This window comes from Salvelinus fontinalis, chromosome 17 (assembly GCF_029448725.1).
Source record: "Salvelinus fontinalis isolate EN_2023a chromosome 17, ASM2944872v1, whole genome shotgun sequence".
NCBI classification, from domain to species: Eukaryota; Metazoa; Chordata; class Actinopteri; order Salmoniformes; family Salmonidae; genus Salvelinus; species Salvelinus fontinalis.
In genome coordinates, this window is record NC_074681.1 from 21204288 (window position 1) to 21215651 (window position 11364).

The following is an 11364-nucleotide window of genomic DNA, read 5'->3' on the forward strand; positions in this document are numbered from 1 at the left end:
ATAACACTCTAACTAGGTTTATAACATGTTCCATAACACTCTAACTAGGTTTATAACATGTTCCATAACACTCTAACTAGGTTAATAACATGTTCCATGACACTCTAACTAGGTTTATAACATGTTCCATAACACTCTAACTAGGTTTATAACATGTTCCATAACACTCTAACTAGGTTTATAACATGTTCCATAACACTCTAACTAGGTTTATAACATGTTCCATGACACTCTAACTAGGTTTATAACATGTTCCATAACACTCTAACTAGGTTTATAACATGTTCCATAACACTCTAACTAGGTTTATAACATGTTCCATAACACTCTAACTAGGTTAATAACATGTTCCATAACACTCTAACTAGGTTTATAACATGTTCCATAACACTCTAACTAGGTTTATAACATGTTCTATAACACTCTAACTAGGTTTATAACATGTTCCATAACACTCTAACTAGGTTAATAACATGTTCCATGACACTCTAACTAGGTTTATAACATGTTCCATAACACTCTAACTAGGTTTATAACATGTTCCATGACACTCTAACTAGGTTTATAACATGTTCCATGACACTCTAACTAGGTTTATAACATGTTCCATAACACTCTAACTAGGTTAATAACATGTTCCATAACACTCTAACTAGGTTTATAACATGTTCTATAACACTCTAACTAGGTTTATAACATGTTCCATAACACTCTAACTAGGTTAATAACATGTTCCATGACACTCTAACTAGGTTTACAATATGTTCCATGACAATAAAACTCTAACTAGGTTTATTATATGTTCCATAACACTCTAACTAGGTTTATAACATGTTCCCTGACAATAACACTCTAACTAGGTTTATAACATGTTCCATAACACTCTAACTAGGTTTATAACATGTTCTATAACACTCTAACTAGGTTTATAACATGTTCCATAACACTCTAACTAGGTTTATAACATGTTCCATGACACTCTAACTAGGTTTATAACATGTTCCATGACACTCTAACTAGGTTTATAACATGTTCCATAACACTCTAACTAGGTTTATAACATGTTCCATAACACTCTAACTAGGTTAATAACATATTCCATAACACTCTAACTAGGTTAATAACATATTCCATGACAATAGAATGGAACCTTCCTGGAATTTGTTGTCAACATTTCTGTTCATTGAAAATCTAGCGGCTAGATTTAGCACCAATGAAACGGTGCTATTCTCTGATGGGAATAAAATAACTAGAAGGAATAAATAATGAAAGAGTCTATTTTTACTCCATGATCTTGCTCCTAATGCTAACCATCATTGTTATCTGACTCAATCCCCTTTTGAAAAGAGCAGGTGCTTAAATCTGCGCAGGTTCCAGTGTTTTTCTCTCAAAAAAATGCTTATAAAATTATTCCCACAGTCTCAATCGAGTTTGCCTCTCTTTATATCTCTGGCTCTTAACTCTGTACGTGGCTCTAGTAGTAATATCCTAGCTGTCCCATTAATCAGCCAGCAGTCACAGATAAACCAGTTTATCCACAGCCCTGGTGCTACGATCATGACTTATCACGTAATGACTTACTCTATTTTCATTTCAGCCACAAACAAACAGATCTCCCCTCTCTCTCGCCTGCATCTCTCTTCCCCCTCTCCTCCCTCTTTATCTCCCCCCTCTCCCCCCTCCCTATCTCCCCCCTCCACCTCTCTCCCCCCTCTCCCCTCCACCCCTCTCCCCTCTTTATCTCCCCCCTCCACCTCCCTCTCTATCTCCCCTCTCCTCCCTCTCTATCTCCCCCTCTCCTCCATCTCTATCTCCCCTCTCCTCCCTCTCTATCTCCCCCTCTCCTCCATCTCTATCTCCCCTCTCCCTCATCTCTATCTCTCCCCTCTCCTCCATCTCTATATCTCCCCTCTCCTCCCTATCGATCTACCCCTCCACCCTTCTCTCATCTGCATCTCTCTTCCTCCCTCTCTTCCATCTCTCCTTTGTTCCCCCCTCTCCTCCCTCTCTATCTCCCCCTTCACCTCTCTCTCTCCCCCTCTCTCACCCCATTTAATTTGGCATTTTAGTAGTTTAGCAGACTTTCTTATCCAGAGCGACTTACACGTAGTGCATTCATCTTAGACAACCACATATCGCAGTCGTAGTAAGTTAACTCTACCTCCCCCCTCTTCCCATTACCTCCCCCCCCCTCCCCCATCCACAGGGACAGATAGATCAGCATTGACAGCTTCATTAGTGGCGGCATTACAGAGGAGGGAGAGCATTAGCTGTGAGCGATGATGCTAATGCCATGGTTAATGTAAGCCTCATCAGTAGAAACAGGGCTGTTCGTGAGCAGGCTGAAGAGTAGGGAGGAGAAAGGGAGAGAGGGAGAGGTGGGTGGGGGCAGTGGGGGAGAGATGGGGGAGGTATGTGTGGGGGGTAGGGATAAGGAGATAGGTGGAGGAGGGAGAGAAGGGGAGAAGCGAAGGGGAGTAGAGATGAAGGATAAGGGGGCAGTGTAGTGGAGGAGGTGATAGAGGGGGATAAGATGGGGGAGAGGGGTTGCGAGGATGAGATGGAGGAGAGTGGATGGGGGAGAGGGGATGGGGGATGGGGAGAGGGGATGGGGAGAGGGGATGGGAGGATGAGATGGGGGAGAGGGGATGGGGAGAGGGGATGGGAGGATGAGATGGGGGAGAGGGGATGGGGAGAGGGGATGGGAGGATGAGAGGGGATGGGGAGAGTGGATGGGAGGATGAGATGGGGGAGAGGGGATGGGGAGAGTGGATGGGAGGATGAGATGGGGGAGAGGGGATGGGGAGAGGGGATGGGAGGATGAGATGGGGGAGAGGGGATGGGGAGAGTGGATGGGAGGATGAGAGGGGATGGGGAGAGTGGATGGGAGGATGAGATGGGGGAGAGGGGATGGGGAGAGTGGATGGGAGGATGAGAGGGGATGGGGAGAGTGAATGGGAGGATGAGATGGGGAGAGGGGATGTGGGTGAGGGGATGGAGGAGACAGGCGGAATGCGAAGGGGGGAGTACAGAACATGGATCGGTGAGGGACTGAGATACAGAGAGCAGAGATGGAGGGAAAAGAAAGGGAAGGGTTATGTGGAGTGGTGGGAGGACTAAGAAGGAGAAGAATAGAGATATGAAGGGATGGATTTGGACTTGAATGGGGAAGGATGCCTTTGGTGGAAGAGAGGGGATGAAGAGGTGAGGAGTCAGGGAAGGTCAAACGGGGTGTGTCCCAGCCCTGCTCTTCTGTATCTCCCTCTCTCCCTCCATCCATTGACCTCCCTCTCTCCCTCATCCATTGACCTCCCTCTCTCCCTCCACCCATTGACCTCCCTCTCAATTCAATTCAATTCAAGGGGCTTTATTGGCATGGGAAACATGTGTTAACATTGCCAAAGCAAGTGAGGTAGCAATACACAAAAGTGAAACAAACAATACAAATTAACAGTAAACATTACACATACAGAAGTTTCAAAACTTTCAAAAACATTACAAATGTCATATTATATATATATACAGTTTTGTAGCAATGTACGAATGGTTAAAGCACACAGGTTAAAATAAATAGGCATAAATATGGGTTGTATTTACAATACTGTTTGTTCTTCACTGGTTGCCCTTTTCTTGTGACAACGGGTCACAAATCTTGCTGCTGTGATGGCACACTGTGGAATTTCACCCAGTAGATATGGGAGAATATCAAAATTGGATTTGTTTTCGAATTCTTTGTGGATCTGTGTGATCTGAGGGAAATATGTGTCTCTAATATGGTCATACATTGGGCAGGAGGTTAGAAAGTGCAGCTCAGTTTCAAACTAATTTTGTGGGCAGTGTGCACATAGCCTGTCTTCTCTTGAGAGCCATGTCTGCCTACGGCGGCCTTTCTCAATAGCAAGGCTATGCTCACTGAGTCTGTACATAGTCAAAGCTTTCCTTAAGTTTGGGTCAGTCACAGTGGTCAGGTATTCTGCCACTGTGTACTCTCTGTTTAGGGCCAAATAGCATTCTAGTTTGCTCTGTTTTTTTGTTAATTCTTTCCAATGTGTCAAGTAATTATCTTTTTGTTTTCTCATGATTTGGTTGGGTCTAATTGTGCTGTTGTCCTGGGGCTCTGTGGGGTGTGTTTGTGTTTGTGAACAGAGCCCTAGGACCAGCTTGCTTAGGGGACTCTTCTCCAGGTTCATCTCTCTGTAGGTGATGGCTTTGTTATGCAAGGTTTGGGAATCGCTTCCTTTTAGGTGGTTGTAGAATTTAACGGCTCTTTTCTGGATTTTGATAATTAGTGGATATCGGCCTAATTCTGCTCTGCATGCATTGTTTGGTGTTCTACGTTGTACACGGAGGATATTTTTGCAGAATTCTGCATGCAGAGTCTCAATTTGGTGTTTGTCCCATTTTGTGAAATCTTGGTTGGTGAGCGGACCCCAGACCTCACAACCATAAAGGGCAATGGGCTCTATGACAGATTCAAGTATTTTTAGCCAGATCCTAATTGGTATGTTGAAATTTATGTTCCTTTTGATGGCATAGAATGCCCTTCTTGCCTTGTCTCTCAGATCGTTCACAGCTTTGTGGAAGTTACCTGTGGCGCTGATGTTCAGGCCGAGGTATGTATAGTTTTTTGTGTGCTCTAGGGCAACGGTGTCTAGATGGAATTTGTGGTCCTGGCGACTGGACCTTTTTTGGAACACCATTATTTTGGTCTTACTGAGATTTACTGTCAGGGCCCAGGTCTGACAGAATCTGTGCAGAAGATCTAGGTGCTGCTGTAGGCCCTCCTTGGTTGGTGACAGAAGCACCAGATCATCAGCAAACAGTAGACATTTGACTTCGGATTCTAGTAGGGTGAGACCGGGTGCTGCAGACTGTTCTAGTGCCCGCGCCAATTCGTTGATATATATGTTGAAGAGGGTGGGGCTTAAGCTGCATCCCTGTCTCACCCCAAAGCCATGTGGAAAGAAATGTGTGTGTTTTTTGCCAATTTTAACCGCACACTTGTTGTTTGTGTACATGGATTTTATAATGTCGTATGTTTTACCCCCAACACCACTTTCCATCAATTTGTATAGCAGACCCTCATGCCAAATTGAGTCGAAGGCTTTTTTAAAATCAACAAAGCATGAGAAGACTTTGCCTTTGTTTTGGTTTGTTTGGTTGTCAATTAGGGTTTGTAGGGTGAATACATGGTCTGTTGTACGGTAATTTGGTAAAAAGCCAATTTGACATTTGCTCAGTACATTGTGTTCATTGAGGAAATGTACGAGTCTGCTGTTAATGATAATGCAGAGTATTTTACCAAGGTTACTGTTGACGCATATTCCACGGTAGTTATTGGGGTCAAATTTGTCTCCACTTTTGTGGATTGGGGTGATCAGTCCTTGGTTCCAAATATTGGGGAAGATGCCAGAGCTAAGGACGATGTTAAAGAGTTTTAGTATAGCCAATTGGAATTTGTTGTCTGTATATTTGATCTTTTCATTAAGGATACCATCAACACCACAGGCTTTTTTTGGGTTGGAGGGTTTTTATTTTGTCCTGTAACTCATTCAAGGTAATTGGAGAATCCAGTGGGTTCTGGTAGTCTTTAATAGTTGATTCTAGGATTTGTATTTGATCATGTATATGTTTTTGCTCTTTATTCTCTGTTATAGAGCCAAAAAGATTGGAGAAGTGGTTTACCCATACATCTCCATTTTGGATAGATAATTCTTCGTGCTGTTGTTTGTTTAGTGTTTTCCAATTTTCCCAGAATTGGTTAGAGTCTATGGATTCTTCAATTACATTGAGCTGATTTCTGACATGCTGTTCCTTCTTTTTCCGTAGTGTATTTCTGTATTGTTTTAGTGATTCACCATAGTGAAGGCTGGACAGGTTTCTCAATTTCTTTCTTAGATTTTTGCATTCTTCATCAAACCATTTGTCATTGTTGTTCATTTTCTTCGGTTTTCTATTTGAGATTTTTAGATTTGATAGGGAAGCTGAGAGGTCAAATATACTGTTAAGATTTTCTACTGCCAAGTTTACACCTTCACTATTGCAGTGGAACGTTTTACCCAGGAAGTTGTCTAAAAGGGATTGGATTTGCTGTTGCCTAATTGTTTTTTGATAGGTTTCCAAACTGCATTCTTTCCATCTATAGCAGGGGTGTCAAAGTCAAATGGACGGAGGGCCAAATAAAAAATTTAGCTACAAGCCGAGGGCCGGACTGTTCGAATGTTCATTGAAAAATGTTTAAATGACGCATATAGTCTAGTGAACCTAATTGAACCTACTGAAAACCTAACAAATATATTCCAATATTATCAGATAAATAAAGCAATATTTTCTTATGGCTCTGTCAGTAATCTTTAATTTTCAACAGACACAAAAGACAAATTTCCTTTATATAAAAATCCCCATAACATGAACATTAAATGAAAGAAACCGGTATTCAAGGCACCATCAGTAGCCTATATTTTCTATTTTAGCAAAAGTGGGCTAAATTTACTTCAAAGAAAAAAACAATAATAGCAATTTTCTATCATCCACTCAACTGAAATATTTTTAAAATATAATTGGATTGAAATACAATAAAATAAAGTGCAAAAATCTATTAATCAAAAACAACACTTTGTTTAAGGAGAAGTAACATGCAGTGAAAACAAATATTAAACTTTAACTTTTAAACTTGAACTGAGTAAAAACTCTAAAAATGTGATTGCACAGTAATGTTCACTTGTTTGAGGTTGAGGGTGATACTTGGTGGTGTCCCATCTTTTCCACAAGTTCATCAATGTTCGGGGTAAGGCTCTGAGCTGAGGAAATCCTCAGAATTGAGTGGAGGTGTTCAGCAGTAAGTCGACTTCTGTGTGATGTTTTGTTCAGGTTCATCAAAGAAAACAGTTGTTCACACAGGTATGTGCTGCCAAACATAGACAACGTTTGAGCAGCCTGGATGCGCAGCTGGGGCATTGTGTCGGGGAGGAAACGGGCGAACTCCGCAGCACCCACTGCCGCATATTTTGCCCTCAGTGCATCATTGCATTGGAGGTCAATCAACTCCATTTGGAGGTTTGGTGGTGAGCTTTCCACGTCAACAGCAAATGGGTTACCGAGCAGTTCCAACCTGCTTTTTTGTGCTTCAAAGTCAGCAAATCGGCGTCGAAAGTCAGCGGCAAGCATACCTATTTTATCAGCCAACTGTGCGCTCGGGAACGCACTGGTAGAGAGCTTCTCTTTCATGGTCTGGCAGCTGGGAAAGTGGCTCAAATTTTCTTTCCGCATCTGCGTCTCCCACAGAGTCAGTTTGGTTTTAAATGCCTTCACTGTACTGTACATATCAGAGATGACATGATCCCGACCCTGCAGCTGCAAGTTCATTGCATTCAGATGACTCGTAATGTCACACAGAAAAGCCATTTCACACAGAAACATTTCGTCTCGGAGTTGTGTTGTGTCTTTCCCTTTGCTGTCCAAGAACAGACAAATCTCCTCACGAAGCTCGAAACATCTTTGAAGCACCTTTCCCTGGCTTAGCCATCGCACCTCTGTGTGATAAGGCAAATCACCATGCTCCGTTTCTAACTCCGTCAGAAATGCCTTGAACTGGCGGTGATTCAAACCTTTGGCTCTGATAAAGTTAACTGTGCGCGTGATGATGCTCATTACATGCTCCATTTTCAAGGCTTTACCGCACAACGCTTCCTGGTGTATGATACAATGATAAGCTGTCAGCTCACCTGTCGCGTTTTCCTCTTGCATCTTTTCCCGTATCTTCGCCACCAGTCCGCTCCTGTGTCCACACATCGCAGGTGCTCCGTCGGTTGTCAAACCCACGAGTTTTTCCCAAGGCAGCTCCATCTCATTTACACATCTTGACACCTCTTCATACAAATCATGCCCCGTAGTTGTGCCATGCATAGGACGTAAAGCCAAAAACTCCTCTGTCACGCTTAGGCTGGAGTCCACTCCGCGGATGAAAATTGACAACTGGGCAATGTCAGAAATGTCGGTGCTCTCATCCACAGCCAAGGAATATGCAATGAAATCTTTTCCCTTTTTCACAAGCTGCTCTTTTAGATTGATGGACAACTGGTCTACTCTCTCGGCAATGGTGTTTCTGCTCAGACTCACATTTAAAAAGAGTTGCCTTTTTTCTGGGCAAACTTCGTCACAAACTTTAATCATGCAGTTTTTGATGAAATCCCCCTCCGTAAATGGCCGGGCTGATTTAGCGATCTCTTCTGCCAAAATAAAACTGGCCTTGACAGCAGCCTGGCCTTGTGATTTGGCTTTTTTGAACAGAGCCTGTCGAGATTTGAGGCCTCGTTTTAATTCCTCTGCCTTTTGTAGCCTTTGTTCCATGTCCATATTCTTGTTTTTGTCCGCGTGTTTCGTTTCATAATGTCGTCTCAGATTATACTCTTTCAGTACCGCCACACTTTCTCCACACAGAAGACACACAGGTTTTCCAGCTACCTCCGTGAACATATACTCCGACTCCCACCTTGTTTGAAACCCCCGGTTCTCAGTGTCCACCTTCCGTTTTGCCATTTTTGATGGGTATCTGAAAGTTAATTTTACTGTGATGCTGACGACTGCTGTGCCAATAAATATTGAAATGAAGCAGCCTACTGCTCGGTGCGTCACCGTTGCATTGTGGGAAATGTAGTATTGGTGCGTGTAAAAGATCTGCGGGCTGCCGGCTTGCTGCGGTCTGCGGGCCGGTTCTAATAATAAATCAAGATCATCCCAGGGGCCGTAAAAAACCTTCTCGCGGGCCGGATGTGGCCCGCGGGCCTTGACTCTGACATATGTGATCTATAGCATTTCTTAATGTTACTCAGTTCCTTTGGCTTTGATGCCTCATGATTGAGTATTGCTCTGTTCAAGTAGACTGTAATTTTGCTGTGATCTGATAGGGGTGTCAGTGGGCTGACTGTGAACGCTCTGAGAGACTCTGGGTTGAGGTCAGTGATAAAGTAGTCTACAGTGCTACTGCCAAGAGATGAGCTATAGGTGTACCTGCCATAGGAGTCCCCTCGAAGCCTACCATTGACTATGTACATACCCAGCGTGCGACAGAGCTGCAGGAGTTGTGACCCGTTTTTGTTGGTTATGTTGTCATAGTTGTGTCTAGGGGGGCATATGGGGGAGGGAATGCTGTCACCTGCAGGCAGGTGTTTGTCCCCCTGTGTGCTGAGGGTGTCAGGTTCGTGTCCAGTTCTGGCATTTAGGTCGCCACAGACTAATACATGTCCCTGGGCCTGGAAATGATTGATTTCCCCCTCCAGGATGGAGAAGCTGTCTTCATTAAAGTATGGGGATTCTAGTGGGGGGATATAGGTAGCACACAGGAGGACATTTTTCTCTGTTAAGATAATTTCCTTTTGAATTTCTAGCCAAATGTAAAATGTTCCTGTTTTGATTAATTTAATGGACTGAGTTAGGTCTGCTCTATACCAAAATTAGCATTCCCCCTGAGTCCCTTCCCTGTTTCACACCTGGTAGTTTGGTGGATGGGACTACCAGCTCTCTGTAACCTAGAGGGCAACCAGTAGGTCCGTCTCCTGTATACCATGTTTCTTGCAGGATGACAATGTCTGCATTACCGATTTCTTTGGTGAAGTCCGGGTTCCTGCTCTTTAGGCCAAAGGCAGATGACCTCAGGCCTTGGATATTCCAGGATGATATAGTGAAGGCTTTTTGTTCCATAAAGTGTCCAGTGTTGTTGGTCGTGGTTTGGCCTCAGGCCAGTAAGTGTGAGCAGAGCCTGCTGAGCATCTGGTACATGCCGTTGGCTTGGGCGAGTGTAAGAGTGGGCGTTGGGCCTGTTTGCCCGCTCACTACCTGGCGTATGTGTGACTTCCATGTTGATGCCCTCTTTGCGGGGGTGGGGTGCATGGGGTGGGCAGGAGTGGCATAGGTCTGATCTGAGGGGGCCTAAATTGGGTGTGGGCATGGTTGATGTGGGGGGGTGTTGATTGGTTGGGGTGGGGGTGTGGATGTGTCTGGGTGGTCTGGATGTAAGTCCTCTTGGCGTGGGTCCTCTATGTGTAGGTCCAGGGGGGGGGGGGGGGGTCCTGAAGGTCTTGGAGGGTGTCTCGCTGGTCTGGGTGGGGTGTCTATTGATCTGTTGCTCCTGTGTGAAGTGTTGGGGCTGCGTTTGAGAGCGATGTCCTTTAGAGTCCGGGCAAAGGTGGGCACTGCTGCCTTGTAGAGGTGGACCTGGTCGTAGAGGCTGTTCAAGTCCAGGGTGGAGTGGTGGGCCAGAAAGACATTTGGTTTTGTGGCACAGTCACAGGAAATGCTTGCGTTTACCCGCTGTATTGTAGCAGGGTGGAAGTCTTTTCGTGGTAGCAGGGTGGAGATAACCACTTGTGCGTTGGGGAAAGTAGAAGAAGCTTTTTCAATCACTCCCTTCAGTGCTGTGGCCACCCTTTCCTGCTGTGCTCTCAGGTCGTTTGTGCCTGTGTGTATTATTATGTGGCTAGGTGAGCCTAGTTTGTCCTCAGACAGAAGGTCTAGGGCGCGGTGGGTGTTTGGACACCAGAGTTTAGACACACTGTGTTTGGGAAAAAGTTTTTTTTCTTCTATAAATTTCCCATTTGAGTCCATAAGGAGGACAATCTGTGTCTTGTGTTTGTCCTCAGTGGGTGTGGGGGGGTTATCAGGAGGGCTATCAGGGTGGCTGACAGGGGGGGTGCTCAGAGGGGGTGAGAGCTGCTGGGCCTCTCTCCCTCCACCCATTGACCTCCCTCTCTCCCTCCATCCATTGATCTCCCTCTCTCCCTCCATCCATTGACCTCCCTCTCTCCCTCATCCATTGATCTCCCTCTCTCCCTCCACCCATTGATCTCCATCTCTCCCTCCACCCATTGATCTCCCTCTCTCCCTCCACCCATTGATCTCCCTCTCTCCCTCCACCCATTGACCTCCCTCTCTCCCTCCACCCATTGATCTCCCTCTCTCCCTCCACCCATTGACCTCCCTCTCTCCCTCATCCATTGACCTCCCTCTCTCCCTCCACCCATTGACCTCCCTCTCTCCCTCCACCCATTGACCTCCCTCTCTCCCTCATCCATTGACCTTCCTCTCTCCCTCCATCCATTGACCTCCCTCTCTCCCTCCACCCATTGACCTCCCTCTCTCCCTCCACCCATTGATCTCCCTCTCTCCCTCCACCCATTGACCTCCCTCTCTCCCTCCACCCATTGACCTCCCTCTCTCCCTTCACCCATTGACCTCCCTCTCTCCCTCCATCCATTGACCTCCCTCTCTCCCTCATCCATTGACCTCCCTCTCTCCCTTCACCCATTGACCTCCCTCTCTCCCTCCATCCATTGACCTCCCTCTCTCCCTCACCCATTGACCTCCCTC

General features: G+C 45.3%; 1 protein-coding gene across 1 annotated transcript; it reads right to left on the bottom strand.

Moving 5' to 3' along the window:
- Positions 1 to 6152: 6152 nt before the first annotated feature.
- LOC129814587 (general transcription factor II-I repeat domain-containing protein 2-like) lies at positions 6153 to 8582 on the bottom strand. Its single transcript, XM_055867763.1, has one exon. The coding sequence runs from the start codon at positions 8536 to 8538 to the stop codon at positions 6718 to 6720; it is 1821 nt and encodes a 606-aa protein (XP_055723738.1). The 5' UTR covers positions 8539 to 8582; the 3' UTR covers positions 6153 to 6717.
- Positions 8583 to 11364: the final 2782 nt, after the last annotated feature.

What these genes read in the sequence shown, in the direction of transcription:
- LOC129814587 (XM_055867763.1), bottom strand. Translation starts at nt 8,538, where the DNA reads ATGGCAAAACGGAAGGTGGACACTGAGAACCGGGGGTTTCAAACAAGG.